The sequence below is a fragment of the Saccostrea echinata genome, unplaced genomic scaffold, assembly GCF_033153115.1.
Source record: "Saccostrea echinata isolate AGI-Se365-2 ecotype Australia unplaced genomic scaffold, CSIRO_AGI_Sech_v1 ptg000014l, whole genome shotgun sequence".
Lineage (NCBI taxonomy): Eukaryota > Metazoa > Mollusca > Bivalvia > Ostreida > Ostreidae > Saccostrea > Saccostrea echinata.
Genome location: NW_026889763.1, coordinates 17,047,127 through 17,066,085, shown reverse-complemented (window position 1 = coordinate 17,066,085; position 18,959 = coordinate 17,047,127). Strand labels below are relative to the sequence as shown.

The 18,959-nt window shown below is 34.1% G+C and overlaps 1 protein-coding gene across 1 annotated transcript; it reads right to left on the bottom strand.

Moving 5' to 3' along the window:
• Positions 1–262: 262 nt before the first annotated feature.
• LOC133186546 (tetraspanin-18-like) lies at positions 263–18,608 on the bottom strand. The gene is made up of 5 exons (XM_061321777.1): positions 18,564–18,608; positions 17,809–18,027; positions 17,327–17,488; positions 2,355–2,465; positions 263–484 (listed from the first exon to the last, which is right to left on the bottom strand). Exons 1-5 carry the CDS (start codon positions 18,606–18,608, stop codon positions 263–265), a joined length of 759 nt encoding a protein of 252 aa, XP_061177761.1.
• Positions 18,609–18,959: the final 351 nt, after the last annotated feature.

The window sequence follows — 18,959 nt, the reverse complement described above, 5'->3', positions numbered from 1 at the left end:
AAGGAATAGTGAAATAAAGCTCAAAACAGCGTTGCGTATGTCCTTAATTGGAAATCGTAGTACCGAAGATAGGCGAGAAAAATCTTTTAGAAATTTCGGATACTGATGTACATAATACTATGTTGTACATAATCATTTATGACACAACATACGCGACAATAATTTTTCGCGAGCAATCAGTATCGCCAATTATAACGTGAAATTACATGGTTGCGAATAAAAAAAAGTTTTTCACATTAATTTTAAAATCAGCAACTTTTAACTACAACAGCTTGCTTGCCTTTCTGAAGTTTGAATTCTGGTCCGAGGGAGACGTTTCACAGGAGGGGTCCTTTAGAATGAGACCTTGGTAATCCGTGTAGTAAGCGCCCTTGTTAGCAAATCTGCAACACGTGAGTGGGATTATGGTGGAGGCGTTTTTCGTGTCCTGCCATTTTGTAGCAGACAGGAAGTCCATGTAGTTGTCAATACCACAGCATTCAAACTGAAATAAAGAACCTTTTAAATAGCATTTGATAACAAGATTAAAGTAAAAAATCTTATTAATCTGCAACGTAGCACTTTTTCATATAAAGGAATGTTTATATGAGAAACTTTGAGGTTGGGCCCGGAGGAAAAGTTGGAAAGAGGTGCATGTAAGAAGTACGAGTGTGCACTGTCTTATTGTCGATGGAAGGTGGGGGTGGGGTGTTCGACTTTCTTTTAGGCGAAAATATACTGATACATCGTAGAGTTCGACTGCATCTTATATTAAGACTGGATATTAATTTTGTTAAAATGTGGATCCGAAATTACCTTTTAATTTTCCATGATTTGCTTCCACGTGTATAATGAAGAAAAAATATTCAACTCATAAATAAATTAACTGTGTACCATGGTTTGTTTCATAACATTGCCAAAATTAATTTGAAAGACTGAAATAATGGTATATACTGCGCCAATGATATGAAATGGGTTACACAACAATGTTAATTGCGAAATTAAGGAGGACGGGACCGATTGTGCAATAAAGACAATGACACTAGTTGGCGCGATAAGGCGTCCACAGCTCTCAAGATCTGATCAACTCAGCAAGTTTTCTCCATTCAATACGCCTCTGCTGTTTTAATTAACAGTGTTAGAGCAGTAATTTTATCATCTAATCAATGAAATTGTGTTAAGATTGTTGCTTTTTGAATTCCTGAACAGCTACTGGTCACTGCGTTACTGCACGTCCACAGTATAGAAAGCGTGCTCCTCCGAAAGATGTGACTCATATAAGTAGACTGTTTTAACAGATTTGTTGTCCTTTTTTTATGCGTCTAGTCCTCATTAAATACCTGGGTTCACAAGTTAATAAGAAAATCTGTTGTAGTTGAATATTTCATGTCTGACTGAAAATGGTCACATATGATTATCTATGTACTACGGTATATATTTTTTCAATTTACCTGGCTGGGTATACTACATACAAGAAAAATATACATGACAACTACATACAACTTGTCATTTTTTTTCCATTTACACATTACAAACTAAATTCAAAAATAAGAACATGGTTTAACCCTCCCCCTACATATTATTACACGGTGTGGAACCAAAAAATCTGATACTTTGCGTCCTCCTTCCCACCAAGGAATTATCTATTATTTACTTATACAGTTGTGGTATCTTTGCGGTCTGGTGGATAATTCATCAAGAAGAATGGTAGTACTTGTTTATGAAGAGCTATTGTAAGAAAGAAAGGACATGGTGATTTTTCTTTGATTGGATGCCTTTTACATTAAATATTTTCGATTTAAAATTAATTCATTGCTTCGTTTTCAACGTTTAAAGGACACCCGTTTTCTCAAACTTCACATAAACATTTAAATTATAAAACTGCGTAAAATTATTCATATGTATTATACTAATCAGGCGCGGATCCAGGATTTTTTTTATTTGCTTCAGTAACTCCGCAATTCCGGAGGGGGGGGGGGGGTCCAACGGACACATCCCCTCAATCCCCCCCCCCTCTAGATCCGCGCATGCTAATGCTAACATTCCACATTAGCTGCTACTGCATTTTTTATGCGATCACACTGTGATTTCTGTGCGAAAGAAGCATATATCGTACAATGTATATAAACATATTTCGTACAATGTACATGATTGTGCTGGTACACCATACTTCTTTGTAACTCATTTTTGTCAACTTAACTGGGGAAGCGTTGTTTATGTTTCATCATATGACAAATCTACAGGTTACATAATATTTTTGTAACCTATTCTATATTGAGTTATCTTATACCCATCGCCATCCGATTCACGTCTCTCATTCAATGTTGACAAAAAATAAGACGCAATTTGAGATAACTAAAGGTCAGATTTTTTACCTGAATCTGGGCCACGTCTAGACCCAGAGAGAATGGGTCTTTGGTAGTTATACTGCCTTCATATTGGGCACTCAGGCGGGACTTCAAAAACACTTTCAAATCTTCTGTAACCTAGACAATTAGAACTTATAATTTATATTCTGCTAAAGTTTTTTTTTTATTGACAATTTCATTACTGTAGACATTTTTTTATATGTCAATGGCTTTAAAACCCCTTTCAAACCAAACATGAAAATTGTCGCCTCGCTGAACATTTAAAGTAAAGGTTTATAGTATTATATTACTATATTTCACCCGTGTATCTTCACCTAGTCTTGCTTTCACACTATACATTATGTTAAATTTTACCGAGTGTATGTAAAAAAAATGTCAGAATTATATTTCTTTTCAGCAGGCAAGTAATTTGTTACAATATCTTATGATATCATCGTGTGGACAAGTTTAATAACGGACATTTTCTACAAATTTACAACACTATTTTAAGGAAATTCTAACTTGTCCGTCAATAAATATACGAAATATGTGGCGAGGAAAAAGCTTAAATTGCTTCTAAGCAGGAGGCAAGATATTTTGAGCAGCTGCTAATGAAGTGTGAAGATAATGTAATTTTAGAGCTCTTGAAATTTCTCTAGATTTTATTTTAAGTGGTTCTAAAAAGCATTATCTTATATCCAATTGTCGCAATGAATGCAGGTTGTTCCTATATTTAGAAAGTTTTTAATTTTGACATACAATTCATTAATATATAGATATACCCCCATTTTATCTGCTGTCTGCATGTTGTAAATTCTGAATTACTGGTGTAAATTTATCTCCACCCAGAATTTAAAGTTTACAATATGACATCGTATCTCACTTTCAAAATGACCGCTGTATGTGAGTAAATTTCATTATCCCGACGAGGCAATCACGTGTTACGCCATCGATTTACTTTTCTCTATTGATTTAACATAAAATGTCAACAGTGATCTAGAAATTATTTATTATGAGTAATATTATATAAAGCAATCATTGATTTTCCCTTATAACCAGGGCAAAGTGTTAGTCATCGCCAGAAAAAGATTCATCGACAAAAATATCCCTGGAGATAAAATGATCCCGTGGATTTTTGATAAGCGGGGGAAGTATTAATATTTTTCATTGATTAACTTTTTCTGTATTATTTTGATATCGACATGGTCTACTCGGATAAGTCCATACATAAATACACGTGTTACAGTAGCATATTTTCTATTGAGGATCGCAATTTCATCAAATTTCCAGAATTTATGTGTGTTATTTTTAACTCGGAAATGCTAGTAGTTTGTCTCTAAGAATGTTCAAATCTCGAAACTTTATCATGTTTGCTTGTGTTTTAAAGATCTAAGACCCATGGACTACAATACTAACGTGAATCTAATACATATATATATATATATATATATATTAAACAAATATAAAAAGAAAACACAAGAATCCTCCGTAAAGCTTTAGCGCTTTCATTAAAAATCTTCAGAAGCTTTACATTACAAAAATGTATACAACGGTAACATAGTAACAATGATTATGACGTTAAACTAAGCGGAACGTTTAATGTCTATATTGTGACGTCATAGATAAAATACTGCAATGATGATGAAAAAGTTCGGGAAAATCATAGGTAGTTTATAAGAGACTATTAAGTTTTGGCTTTAGAATACAAATAAAATGTTTTTCTTTTTCCCGTCTCTGGATATCACTGGCACATCTGAGTTTATAAAAAGGGAAAATGTTAAATCGTTTTTTTCCACAAGTTTCCAGGTGTGCACTTAACTGGATTTGTCTATATTCAGGTGTACTGATGTGTTGCTTATGTACACGTACACGGGCACGGAGACTGTTGCCAGTTTCACCAATATAATATTCTTTGCATCCAGGACATATGATGGCGTATATGACATCTTTCGTATCACATGACATGTTGGCATTAACTTTAAATTCACGTCCGTTAAAACTATAACTCGTCCCTTCTGTAATGTAGTCACATGTGCCGCAGCGAGGGTCCGTACACTTTGACACTGTATAATTATGGTCAGCGAATTGGGAGGAACAAAGTATTCTCTTAAGGTTTTTAGGCTGACGTTTACTGCTGATAAAACGACAGTTTTTGTATGTAGTTTTCGTTTGTTCATCCTCTCTAAGTAAGCTATTTAATTCATAAACAATTGAATTGATGTTTTTATTTCTCGGATTGTACGTGTGAATTATGGTAAAGAAGTTATTAAACAAAATACACCAAGACTACAGTCATTGCATAAAAGACAAACTTCTAGGAAAAGTTACGCGTCCGCCGTAAGAACCAGTTCTGCAAATAATCCTACAGTTACAGGGGATTTCCCTACGGAAAATGCGCCTGAACCATCGTTTTCTAAAGGAATAAAATCATTTTCGGGAAAACGAAAAACCGCAAATAAGAATCAATACGAGAATTCTGAATCCAGAAGTAAATCTTCTCGTAGTACTTTTCCACAAAATCAACAGATTCCTAAGTACCACAAAGGCATAAAAAGACGGAATCAGGGCAACAACAGACAAAATGAAAATTACCGAGGATACGTTAGAAGTAGGCGTCCACCAAACTTTTACAGAAACGAAAGAACTACGTATATTGGAAGAGGGGTACGCAATTATTTTTTAGGAGGAGGCAAAATGAACCAAGGCCAAAGATACAAGAACCAATTACCACAATTGTTAACAACAACAATTCCAGGGATGCACCCAGGAATGTAATTAAAATAGAACCAAAAGTATTTAATCTTTCCGACAGACATCTGACGGATTCCGAAATCAAATTACTGTCTAAGGGTCTTAAATACACCCCTACACCTCATGTAAATAATCAAGAGCTTAAAACGGATATTAAAGCCTATACTCGACGACTCAGGCTATATGAATATTTTCATGAAAGTGATACCAATGAATCTGATTCCGAGTCTCAAGAAGCAGAACAAATAGACCTGGTAAGAAACAAATCTAAGTTTAATCCAAAACGAGGAAGAAATCGAACTTTGGATGCCGTTTGCGACACATTAGAAAATATTCATTTTCCAAACAAACCCAGAAATATCAAACCCAACCTTTCTAAGGAAGAGGAAAAAGCTCTTAAAAGCCTATGCGATGACCCTACTATCATTATTAAAGAGGCTGATAAAGGAGGTGGAGTTGTGTTAATGAATAAGGATTTTTACAAAAATAAAATCTTACAAATGTTACAAGACAACAACTTTTATGAAAGACTGCACAATTGTCATGAGAAGAAAACAATTACTAAAATAAAAAAGCTGGTATATGGACCACTATCGGAAGGTTTAACAGATAAAGAACAGGACTACCTGACAAACTTTGAATTCCGAGAGAGCCAATTCTATGGTTTACCTAAAGTTCACAAGTCTAAAATTATTAAGGACGCCATAGCAAATCAAAATAGTGTATGTATTAAGTGTCTAGATCCAGGTGATTTATGCTTCAGACCCATTGTAGGAGGACCAAACTCATCAACACAAAGACTGAGTCACTTATTGGATATACTTTTAAAACCATATTGTCAAAAAGTACCCAGCTTTGTAAGAGACGATCTGGATTTCATAAATCATTTACCTACTCAGATCACCTGTAACACAAAACTTGTCACTTTTGATGTCGTTAGTTTATATACTAATATTCCTACAGAATTAGGATTGGAAGCTGTAAAATTTTGGATGGAAAGTTATCCCGATATACTAAATGACAGATTCCAACAGAATTTTATTTTAGAAGCACTTAAATTAGTTCTAGAAAACAATTCATTTGCTTTTTCTGACCATCATTACCTTCAAACTAAGGGAACTGCAATGGGGACGAAAGTCGCACCTACCTATGCAACATTAACCTTAGGTTATTTAGAACATAAGTTACATGAACAATTATGTTCGTTGTGGGGAATAGAATCTGCAAATAATATACAGTCTAAATGGAAAAGATTTTTAGACGACTGTTTTATCTTATGGGATGATGATGTCGACAAATTATCGGAGTTTTACGATCTAATAAACCAAATGAACTCGGATATCAAATTCACGATGGAAACAGATGATACGCAAATGCCATTTCTCGATGTTCTTATATCAAAAGATAATACCAGGTTAAATACGGATATATACTATAAGCCGACAGATACACACCAATATCTGCATTTCGGATCGTGCCATCCCCACCATACTAAAACGGCTATACCATATAATCTCGCAAGAAGGATCTGTACCATTGTGAGCAATATTAATACGAGGGATATCCGTTTGGAGGAATTAAAATTGTATTTATTGAGCCAAAAATACCCAGAGCAACTGGTAGATAATAGTATTATGAAAGCCAAGGAGTGTGATAGAACACAATTACTTTCAAACACACGACGTGCGAAGGACGGAGAAACTATACCCTTTGTTCACACGTACAATCCGAGAAATAAAAACATCAATTCAATTGTTTATGAATTAAATAGCTTACTTAGAGAGGATGAACAAACGAAAACTACATACAAAAACTGTCGTTTTATCAGCAGTAAACGTCAGCCTAAAAACCTTAAGAGAATACTTTGTTCCTCCCAATTCGCTGACCATAATTATACAGTGTCAAAGTGTACGGACCCTCGCTGCGGCACATGTGACTACATTACAGAAGGGACGAGTTATAGTTTTAACGGACGTGAATTTAAAGTTAATGCCAACATGTCATGTGATACGAAAGATGTCATATACGCCATCATATGTCCTGGATGCAAAGAATATTATATTGGTGAAACTGGCAACAGTCTCCGTGCCCGTGTACGTGTACATAAGCAACACATCAGTACACCTGAATATAGACAAATCCAGTTAAGTGCACACCTGGAAACTTGTGGAAAAAAACGATTTAACATTTTCCCTTTTTATAAACTCAGATGTGCCAGTGATATCCAGAGACGGGAAAAAGAAAAACATTTTATTTGTATTCTAAAGCCAAAACTTAATAGTCTCTTATAAACTACCTATGATTTTCCCGAACTTTTTCATCATCATTGCAGTATTTTATCTATGACGTCACAATATAGACATTAAACGTTCCGCTTAGTTTAACGTCATAATCATTGTTACTATGTTACCGTTGTATACATTTTTGTAATGTAAAGCTTCTGAAGATTTTTAATGAAAGCGCTAAAGCTTTACGGAGGATTCTTGTGTTTTCTTTTTATATTTGTTTAATATTGTAATCCGATTACTGAGACTTTATTTCAATTTTGGATATACCCATCCAGTGATCGAGATGGAAACACAAAATTCTACAAATAAGGAGAAAGAAAAAGGACTTGACAAAGACATGTTAATAACGGAACTTTTAAAGAAAACAGATGTAACAAATCAACTACTGAAAGATTTAATTGAGGTTTGTAGTAATTTGCTACCTAATAATCAGTTTACTTCAAATTTGGATTTAAACCACTTAATGGATGAAGAGGAAACAAATTTGAAAACAGCGTCAACACAAAATGTTGAGATGACCTCATATCAGTCTCCTACGCAATTAATTCAAAGGGAAGTTAATGAGCTCGCTTTACAAAAAGAAGCCATGAGAATTAAACAAAGGATCAAGGTCACTTGGACGCAAACTCTCAACTCCAGGAAACAAACATACTATAAACAAATAAGTAATGCCAACCGCGCAGAATATTACGAAAAATGGGTAAGTCTGGAAAATCCCGTAATCCCGAGGAAATTTAGAATTAAGCCAATACGGGGAGAACCGGTTGAACAAACAAATGTTAGAGTTGAGACAGCTAAGAGTCGTGTGATGGGAGAAATTCAGTTACTAAGAATGAGGGCAGAAAACAACCAAAAAAGAGTTCTGTCGATCGACCTAGAAATGGATCGCTTACTGAAAACTAAGGCATATGGCAGAGTATTAGAAATACTACAAGATACGTGGAGATCTGATTGCCTTAAGGAGGAACAAACTTCATACAACAGATGGAGATATACGGAAGCCTGGCTTTTGGATTATGAAAAAAATTATGGTAAAGAAGTTATTAAACAAAATACACCAAGACTACAGTCATTGCATAAAAGACAAACTTCTAGGAAAAGTTACGCGTCCGCCGTAAGAACCAGTTCTGCAAATAATCCTACAGTTACAGGGGATTTCCCTACGGAAAATGCGCCTGAACCATCGTTTTCTAAAGGAATAAAATCATTTTCGGGAAAACGAAAAACCGCAAATAAGAATCAATACGAGAATTCTGAATCCAGAAGTAAATCTTCTCGTAGTGCTTTTCCACAAAATCAACAGATTCCTAAGTACCACAAAGGCATAAAAAGACGGAATCAGGGCAACAACAGACAAAATGAAAATTACCGAGGATACGTTAGAAGTAGGCGTCCACCAAACTTTTACAGAAACGAAAGAACTACGTATATTGGAAGAGGGGTACGCAATTATTTTTTAGGAGGAGGCAAAATGAACCAAGGCCAAAGATACAAGAACCAATTACCACAATTGTTAACAACAACAATTCCAGGGATGCACCCAGGAATGTAATTAAAATAGAACCAAAAGTATTTAATCTTTCCGACAGACATCTGACGGATTCCGAAATCAAATTACTGTCTAAGGGTCTTAAATACACCCCTACACCTCATGTAAATAATCAAGAGCTTAAAACGGATATTAAAGCCTATACTCGACGACTCAGGCTATATGAATATTTTCATGAAAGTGATACCAATGAATCTGATTCCGAGTCTCAAGAAGCAGAACAAATAGACCTGGCTTCGGGGCCACCAACATATAAAAATCTCAGCTCAAATCTCAGCCTCAAATCTTAGATTTCTGCCTCACCTGAGATTTTCCTAAAACACCGTGCCACCAACATTTCTGAGATTCGTCTCACGTAAGCTGAGATTTGAGAAAAATCTTAGACTTATTCTTGTTGTTATATGCGACCTTTTTTCTTATAATGCACGAAGCTGTTGAATCAATGATTGAATTTACCTTTCAGTTAGTTGTTTATGCAATATTTTGGTGTATAATCGCGAAAATACACATTCTACACTTCCTTCGTCTTTTATTTGCTGTTTTGAGTCACTCAACGGAAAGGATTCCATTACGATCTTTGCGACAATAAATATTCACCGAGTCCCCGTAAAATATAATCCCTATAGAAGAATAACACAAAACATATCCAAACTTTATAGTCTTGGTTCGTCTGTCTACATAAACACACAAAAATATACACCGAGGCGTCACTTCCGCCATTGTGACGTTACGTGTCGAAAGATTACAAAGAGTAGATAGGCGGATCAAGACCATAATATATACAGGCCGATTACACATTTTTTTCTTTTATTTTGTTTTGTACACTGTCAGATATATCTATTACATTTTACTCTCCATAGCAAAAATGTTTTAAATATAGGGAGTTTTTGTCCCTATTTAGAATAATTTTAAAAAATCATTTTAAGCGATCAAAGAAAATAAATTTTACCGCCGAAATGATGATTTTAATACTGCAAACTCGGCAAAAACAGTAATTAAGAAAACACCGAGTATTTTTTTTTTCTAGCTGATTAAATGCTAATTTTCTCACATGATAATTTTCTTGAGTGTTCCGTAAAATTCGTGCATAAGTTGCGACAGAAAAAATGTCAGTCAAGGGCGAGTAACATAATTACAATTCAATTCAATATACATGTATGCTTGGTTTTAAGTGAACCCAATTTATCAAGAAAATTTCGATATAAATTATTTAATGTCAGGTTATTTCAGGTATACACACCCCTTCCCCCGAAAAAACAAAAAACCTGAATTGAACTACGGACATGTATGTAGGGACGAGGCTAAATAACACATCACATTTTCCACGATCCCCTGTGAGAAAATGTCACAGGAAAAATATTCTTCTTTTCAGGTATAAAATATATAATAATTATAAATTTCAGATATAATAAGAACGAATATAGTGAGCAATATTCGTTGTTACACTGGAAACCTAAATCAATCTAACAATCACTTATCAAGTGACGATTAACTTATTAATTCCTATGAAAAGTCTCACGGCGTAATCATGTACTATTTGAAACTTAGGACCATACTTGTTTTTTTTTTTAATCTCAAAATGTAACTGGTCGTATTAAAAAAAAGTCAGGCTTATTCTTACAAATAATATAAACGGTCAGGGATATTTGTGTGCGATGCATAGCGAGTATAAAGCAGATGCCCATACGCGGATCTAGAGGGAGGAGGTTGTCCCCCCCCCCCCCGGAATTTGCAAAGTTATTAAAAGTATATATTGAATCAAATAAAAATTGATTTTGGACACCACCCCTCCCCCCCATTGAAAACGTGAACCCCACCACTACCATAACGAAATAGGTTTTTCACGTTTGTGAAACGGATTTTTTTTTCTTTTCAAGATATTTTCGCGGTTTGATACTTTTGGGAAATCAGTTTTACTTGTCAAGAAATTTCTGGGTTGGATTTTCTTTTTTGACTTGGATGACCCCCCCTCCCCCCCCCCCCCCCCCCCCACTGGAAAGAATTACTGGATCCCTACTCTCAATTAAGAATTTTATAGATTTAGTGAAGATCCAAATTAGACAGATTGCTTTCATCAGTGATTAATAAATGGTGATTTATGAATAAATAGAATATTTTTACACAGAAATTTAGACAATTTTTTTTTAATATTTGCGTATAATTTACAGATTAGGTACGTATATTGTACAAGTAAAAAATAACTACCGGAGAAAGAACAAAGAAGAGGTCGTGGAGATTAATATTACCTAATCATATTTTCTTTTCTGATATACATGTATATACAATGTGAATTAATAAATTTGCCTAACCATGAGTAGCACACTAAAATATGAATTTAATTAATAAATGAAAATAATTCTTGCATGAATGAAGATATACATGTTATGTAAAACATGTCACAAGAATATTGATTTTATTCCTTATTTTTTTTTCTTTTGATATAGTTTCAAGTGCATTGTTTCATTGCGTGGACAATATTATGAGATTATGAGATTTTTTACATGTGCGTAAGACCCCCCCCCCCCTTTCTTAAAAACGTATGATCTTGGTTTGGGAGAAATAAACATGCTCTCTGTGTTTGCACGTTAATTTCATGTATTCATTGATTAACGTGTGCACTGTCATAATATTTGCAACCATTTTACCATAAAATAATTCTGTGAGATTTTATTTGAGACTACTATGTACCAATCTCAAGATTTTCTGAGAAATCTCAGATTTTTTTCTCAGCTGAGTCAGAAAAAATGTTGGTGGCACGCACGTTTCAGAGAAATCTCAGATTTGAGAAAAATCTCAGATTTAAGAAAAAACTCAAAAGATAAGTCTGAGTTTCAGAAAATATTTCATTGGTGGCACAGTTTGGTGAGAAAAACTCAAATTTTCTGAGAAATCTCAGATTTGAGAAAATCTCAGCGTTGGTGGCCCCGAAGCCTGGCTTCGGGGCCACCAACGCTGAGATTTTCTCAAATCTGAGATTTCTCAGAAAATTTGAGTTTTTCTCACCGAACTGTGCCACCAATGAAATATTTTCTCAAACTCAGACTTATCTTTTGAGTTTTTTCTTAAATCTGAGATTTTTCTCAAATCTGAGATTTCTCTGAAACGTGTGTGCCACCAACGTTTTTTTCCGACTCAGCTGAGAAAAAATCTGAGATTTCTCAGAAAATCTTGGGATTGGTACATAGTAGTCTCAAATAAAATCTCACAGAATTATTTTATGGTAAAATGTCGCAAATATTATGACAGTGCACACGTTAATCCATGAATACATGAAATTAACGCGCAAACACAGAGAGAATGCTTATTTTCAAAACAAGATCATACGCTTTTAAGAAAGGGGGGGGGGGTTCTTACGTACATGTAAAAAATGTCATAATATTGTCCACGCATTGAAACAATGCACCTGAAACTATATCAAAAGAAAAAAAATAAGGAATAAAAGCAATATTCTTGTGACACGTTTTACATAACATACATGTATATCTTCATTCATGCAAGAATTATTTTCATTTATTAATTAAATTCATATTTTAGTGTGCTATTTATGGTTAGGCAAATTTATTAATTCACATTATATATACATGTATATCAGAAAAAAAATATGATTAGATAATATTAAATCTCCACGGCCTCTTCTTTGTTCTTTCTCCGGTAGTTATTTTTTACTTGTGCAATATACGTACCTATTCGTGTAAATTATACGCAAATATTAAAAGAACATTGTCTAAAATTCTGTGTAAAAATATTGCTATGCTTTCAAAATAATTTATAAATCACCATTTATTAATCACTGATGATAGCAATCTGTCTAATTTGGGTCTTCACTAAATCTATAAAATTCTTAATTGAGAATAGGGATCCAGGAATTCTTTCCGGGGGGGGGGGGGGGTCCATCCAAGTCAAAAAAAAAACAAAAAAACAGAAATTTCTTGACAAGAAAAACTGCTCTCCCAAAAGTATCAACCCTGAAATTTTCTTGCAAAGAAAAAAAAATCCGTTTCACAAACGTGAAAAACCTATTTGGTTGTGGTAGTGGTGGGGTCCACGTTTTCAACGGGGGGGGGGGTATCCAAAATCAACTTTTATTGATTCAGTATATACTTTTAAGAACTCTGCAAATTCCAGGGGGGGGGGACCACCTCCCCCTTCTTGATCCGCGTATGAGGATCTGCTTTATACTCACAATCCATCGCACACAAAAATCTCTGACCGTTTATATTATTTGTAAGAGTAAACCTGACCTTTTTTTTTTTTAATACGACCAGTTACATTTTGAGATTAAAAAAACAAGGATGGTCCAAACTTTCAAATAGTGCACGATTATGCCGTGAAACTTTTCATAGGAATTTTAAATCAGTTAATCTTCACTTGATAAGTGAGTGTTAGATTGATTTAGGTGTCCAGTGTAACAACGAATATTGCTCACTTTATTCGTTGTTATTATATCTGAAATTAATTATTATTATATATATTATATCTGAAAAGAAGAATATTTTTCCTGTGACATTTTCTCACAGGGGATCGTGGAAAATGTGATGTGTTATTTAGCCTCGTCTCTACATACATGTCCGTAGTTCAATTTCAGGTTTTTTATTTCTTCGGGGGAAGGGGTGTGTATACCTGATATAACCTGACATTAAACAATTTGTATCGAAATTTTCTTGATAAAATGGGTTCACGTAAAACCAAGCATATATGTATATTGAATTGAATTGTAATTATGTTACGCGCCCAGGACATTTTTTCTGTCGCAACTTATGCACGAATTTTACGGAACACTCAAGAAAATTATCATGTGAGAAAATTAACATTTACATGTAATCTGCTAGAAAAAAAAAATTACTCGGTATTTTCTTAATCACTGTTAATGCCGAGTTTGCAGTATTAAAATCATCATTTCGGCGGTAAAATTTATTTTCTTTGATCGCTTAAAATGATTTTTTTTTTTAAATTATTCTAAATAGGGACAAAAACTCCCTGTATTTAAAACATTTTTTTCTATAGAGGTAAAATGTAATAGATATATCTGACAGTACAAAACAAAATAAAAGAAAAAAAATGAGTAATCGGTCTGTAACTATAGGCCCCCCTAGAGTCTTGATCCGCCTATCTACTCTTTGTAATCTTTCGACACGTAACGTCACAATGGCGGAAGTGACGCCTCGGTGTATATTTTTGTGTGTTTATGTAGACAGACGAACCAAGACTATAAAGTTTGGATATGTTTTGTGTTATTCTTCTGTAGGGATTATTTTACGGGGACTCGGTGAATATTTATTGTCGCAAAGATCGTAATGGAATCCTTTCCGTTGAGTGACTCAAAACAGCAAATAAAAGACGAAGGAAGTGTAGAATGTGTATTTTCGCGATTATACACCAAAATATTGCATAAACAACTAACTGAAAGGTAAATTCAATCATTGATTCAACAGCTTCGTGCATTATAAGAAAAAAGGTCGCATATAACAATAAGAATAAGTCTTAGATTTTTCTCAAATCTCAGCTTACGTGAGACGAATCTCAGCAATGTTGGTGGCACGGTGTTTTAGGAAAATCTCAGGTGAGACAGAAATCTAAGATTTGAGGTTGAGATTTGAGCTGAGATTTTTATATGTTGGTGGCCCCGAAGCCTGGTAAGAAACAAATCTAAGTTTAATCCAAAACGAGGAAGAAATCGAACTTTGGATGCCGTTTGCGACACATTAGAAAATATTCATTTTCCAAACAAACCCAGAAATATCAAACCCAACCTTTCTAAGGAAGAGGAAAAAGCTCTTAAAAGCCTATGCGATGACCCTACTATCATTATTAAAGAGGCTGATAAAGGAGGTGGAGTTGTGTTAATGAATAAGGATTTTTACAAAAATAAAATCTTACAAATGTTACAAGACAACAACTTTTATGAAAGACTGCACAATTGTCATGAGAAGAAAACAATTACTAAAATAAAAAAGCTGGTATATGGACCACTATCGGAAGGTTTAACAGATAAAGAACAGGACTACCTGACAAACTTTGAATTCCGAGAGAGCCAATTCTATGGTTTACCTAAAGTTCACAAGTCTAAAATTATTAAGGACGCCATAGCAAATCAAAATAGTGTATGTATTAAGTGTCTAGATCCAGGTGATTTATGCTTCAGACCCATTGTAGGAGGACCAAACTCATCAACACAAAGACTGAGTCACTTATTGGATATACTTTTAAAACCATATTGTCAAAAAGTACCCAGCTTTGTAAGAGACGATCTGGATTTCATAAATCATTTACCTACTCAGATCACCTGTAACACAAAACTTGTCACTTTTGATGTCGTTAGTTTATATACTAATATTCCTACAGAATTAGGATTGGAAGCTGTAAAATTTTGGATGGAAAGTTATCCCGATATACTAAATGACAGATTCCAACAGAATTTTATTTTAGAAGCACTTAAATTAGTTCTAGAAAACAATTCATTTGCTTTTTCTGACCATCATTACCTTCAAACTAAGGGAACTGCAATGGGGACGAAAGTCGCACCTACCTATGCAACATTAACCTTAGGTTATTTAGAACATAAGTTACATGAACAATTATGTTCGTTGTGGGGAATAGAATCTGCAAATAATATACAGTCTAAATGGAAAAGATTTTTAGACGACTGTTTTATCTTATGGGATGATGATGTCGACAAATTATCGGAGTTTTACGATCTAATAAACCAAATGAACTCGGATATCAAATTCACGATGGAAACAGATGATACGCAAATGCCATTTCTCGATGTTCTTATATCAAAAGATAATACCAGGTTAAATACGGATATATACTATAAGCCGACAGATACACACCAATATCTGCATTTCGGATCGTGCCATCCCCACCATACTAAAACGGCTATACCATATAATCTCGCAAGAAGGATCTGTACCATTGTGAGCAATATTAATACGAGGGATATCCGTTTGGAGGAATTAAAATTGTATTTATTGAGCCAAAAATACCCAGAGCAACTGGTAGATAATAGTATTATGAAAGCCAAGGAGTGTGATAGAACACAATTACTTTCAAACACACGACGTGCGAAGGACGGAGAAACTATACCCTTTGTTCACACGTACAATCCGAGAAATAAAAACATCAATTCAATTGTTTATGAATTAAATAGCTTACTTAGAGAGGATGAACAAACGAAAACTACATACAAAAACTGTCGTTTTATCAGCAGTAAACGTCAGCCTAAAAACCTTAAGAGAATACTTTGTTCCTCCCAATTCGCTGACCATAATTATACAGTGTCAAAGTGTACGGACCCTCGCTGCGGCACATGTGACTACATTACAGAAGGGACGAGTTATAGTTTTAACGGACGTGAATTTAAAGTTAATGCCAACATGTCATGTGATACGAAAGATGTCATATACGCCATCATATGTCCTGGATGCAAAGAATATTATATTGGTGAAACTGGCAACAGTCTCCGTGCCCGTGTACGTGTACATAAGCAACACATCAGTACACCTGAATATAGACAAATCAAGTTAAGTGCACACCTGGAAACTTGTGGAAAAAAACGATTTAACATTTTCCCTTTTTATAAACTCAGATGTGCCAGTGATATCCAGAGACGGGAAAAAGAAAAACATTTTATTTGTATTCTAAAGCCAAAACTTAATAGTCTCTTATAAACTACCTATGATTTTCCCGAACTTTTTCATCATCATTGCAGTATTTTATCTATGACGTCACAATATAGACATTAAACGTTCCGCTTAGTTTAACGTCATAATCATTGTTACTATGTTACCGTTGTATACATTTTTGTAATGTAAAGCTTCTGAAGATTTTTAATGAAAGCGCTAAAGCTTTACGGAGGATTCTTGTGTTTTCTTTTTATATTTGTTTAATATTGTAATCCGATTACTGAGACTTTATTTCAATTTTGGATATATATATATATATATATATATATATATATATATATATATATATATATATATATATATATATATATATATATATATAGTTTTTTCCCCAAACAACATACTGGTATGACGTTCTCAGAAGCCTGATGATTTGAAACGATATGTCCAAGCGGAACAAATAATTGCAAGTCCGGAATATGCTGGTTCTGGTGAGAAAAACTGACTAAATTTGTAACGTTGTTTTACTTTTTTCTTTGAATTAGAAAGGTTTTGAAAACATATTGCAGATAATATGGCATATACTTTTACAAAATAAGGCTTTTCTGTTAACAACACTGTATGATATCTGCAGTTATCTAAAATTTACAAATACCTTTCTATAACTTTACATGACCCTGTTATCTTAATGATAACTTACTTGAAAACCAATTTAAGCGCGATTTGTCGAAATTCACAGCTTGAATACTAAGATACCTATTTAAATTTGATTTTATGCTTACTTACTTTATTTTGAAATATTGCCGCAATAACAACTGCTGCTATTTGTACAAACAATATAATCACCATCACCACACAGTACTGAAAAAAAAATTCAACAGAATTATAGTTAATAAATGTCGTAAATGTGGACATTTGATACTCAATACTAGTTATACAAACAAAAATCTAGAAAAAGAATGTTTGGGAAATTTCTGACTAGTGAAAAAGGCCACAATTTCTTTCAAGTCGGGGATAATGTAATGAAAAATTAATCCATCATGATTTATGCTTTTATACTTCTCTTAACACTTTTATATCTTTATCCAATCTTAAATTTGATGGTGATAAATTCGTAATGTATTAATATTTCTAGCCATTTGTGACCTCATATAAGATTTGAAATATGAAAAAGACATATGATTAACGACATAGGGTAAATACTAGTAATTATTTCACATTCCGAAGTATATGTCTACGTTTGCAAATTCCATTTAAAAATCACCTACAGCAAACAGGAGACAGTTATTTTCCTTCACAGCTCCACAGCAACCCAGGAATCCAATGAGGACAGCCACACCCCCACTGGCGATGAGAACCATTGCCCCCGTGCGGATGAGAGAGACGACATCGAAGTTGTCGGCATCCCCCACCTCCGTTAGAATTAGGATCTTATCATCGTCAATCAACGCCCAGACCCCCAGACCCACTGTCCCCAGACCGATGAGCTGGACAAAAAAAATCGAATTTAATACAACTGATGTAGTTTGAAGAATTCAAAAGCACCATAGAATTTGTCTTTGAATGGTTGTTTATGGTTGCTTTTGTTTTTGTTGTTGAGATTTTGTGCTCATTTTTTTAATTTTTTGTTTGTTTCTCAAATAAATCCTCATTATCAAGCAAAGGACTTTAATTTACCTTAAAAATTTTATATGTAGTAATATCGCCTTCAATGTAAACATGCTTAATTATAACATAATTGACATAAACATCTGATCTCTTTGTTTCCCGGTTTTTATTGTTATATCTTGCAAAAAACAAAAGAGTTCATCGAAGCTCGTTTTCCATACCGTCTACCATATGTTTTTGTTTCACGAGCTTGATGGAAACCAATGTGTCATTGATATGGTAGTAAATCGGTCTGTGTTGACGAATTAACTAATTCAGTATCTCTGGTGTATATGTTATTGTGTGACCACAACATTGCTGACCATAAAAGAACTTGACCTCAACAGGACAAAGCGACGCCCTAGTCGCAAACTACGACAATTCCAGAATTTATCGTCTGGACAATATATTTCAGTGCCATTTTCAGAGTTTTAAAAAGAGTACGAGGAGTTGATTGAATGCAAATAGAGGACATTTTCTTTCAATATTAAAAAAAGTATACCACACAAAAAGTATTGGAAAATTTGATAACTAATCCTTGTATTGGTTATCAATTATGTATTTATTCAAAAATTATTTTCTGAGATTAGAAATTAGAAGGATACCAATACAAAGTTTAATACTTGATACAGACTTGCTTAACGACATTAGTCTTCCACAACGAGCAATCAAACATGCAGAAGTAGATTCGTTAAAAAAAAAAACTCAACAACCTTTCCTCTCCATTAAAACTCCTGAAAGCAATGAATGATGACGTCATTAAACAGATGGT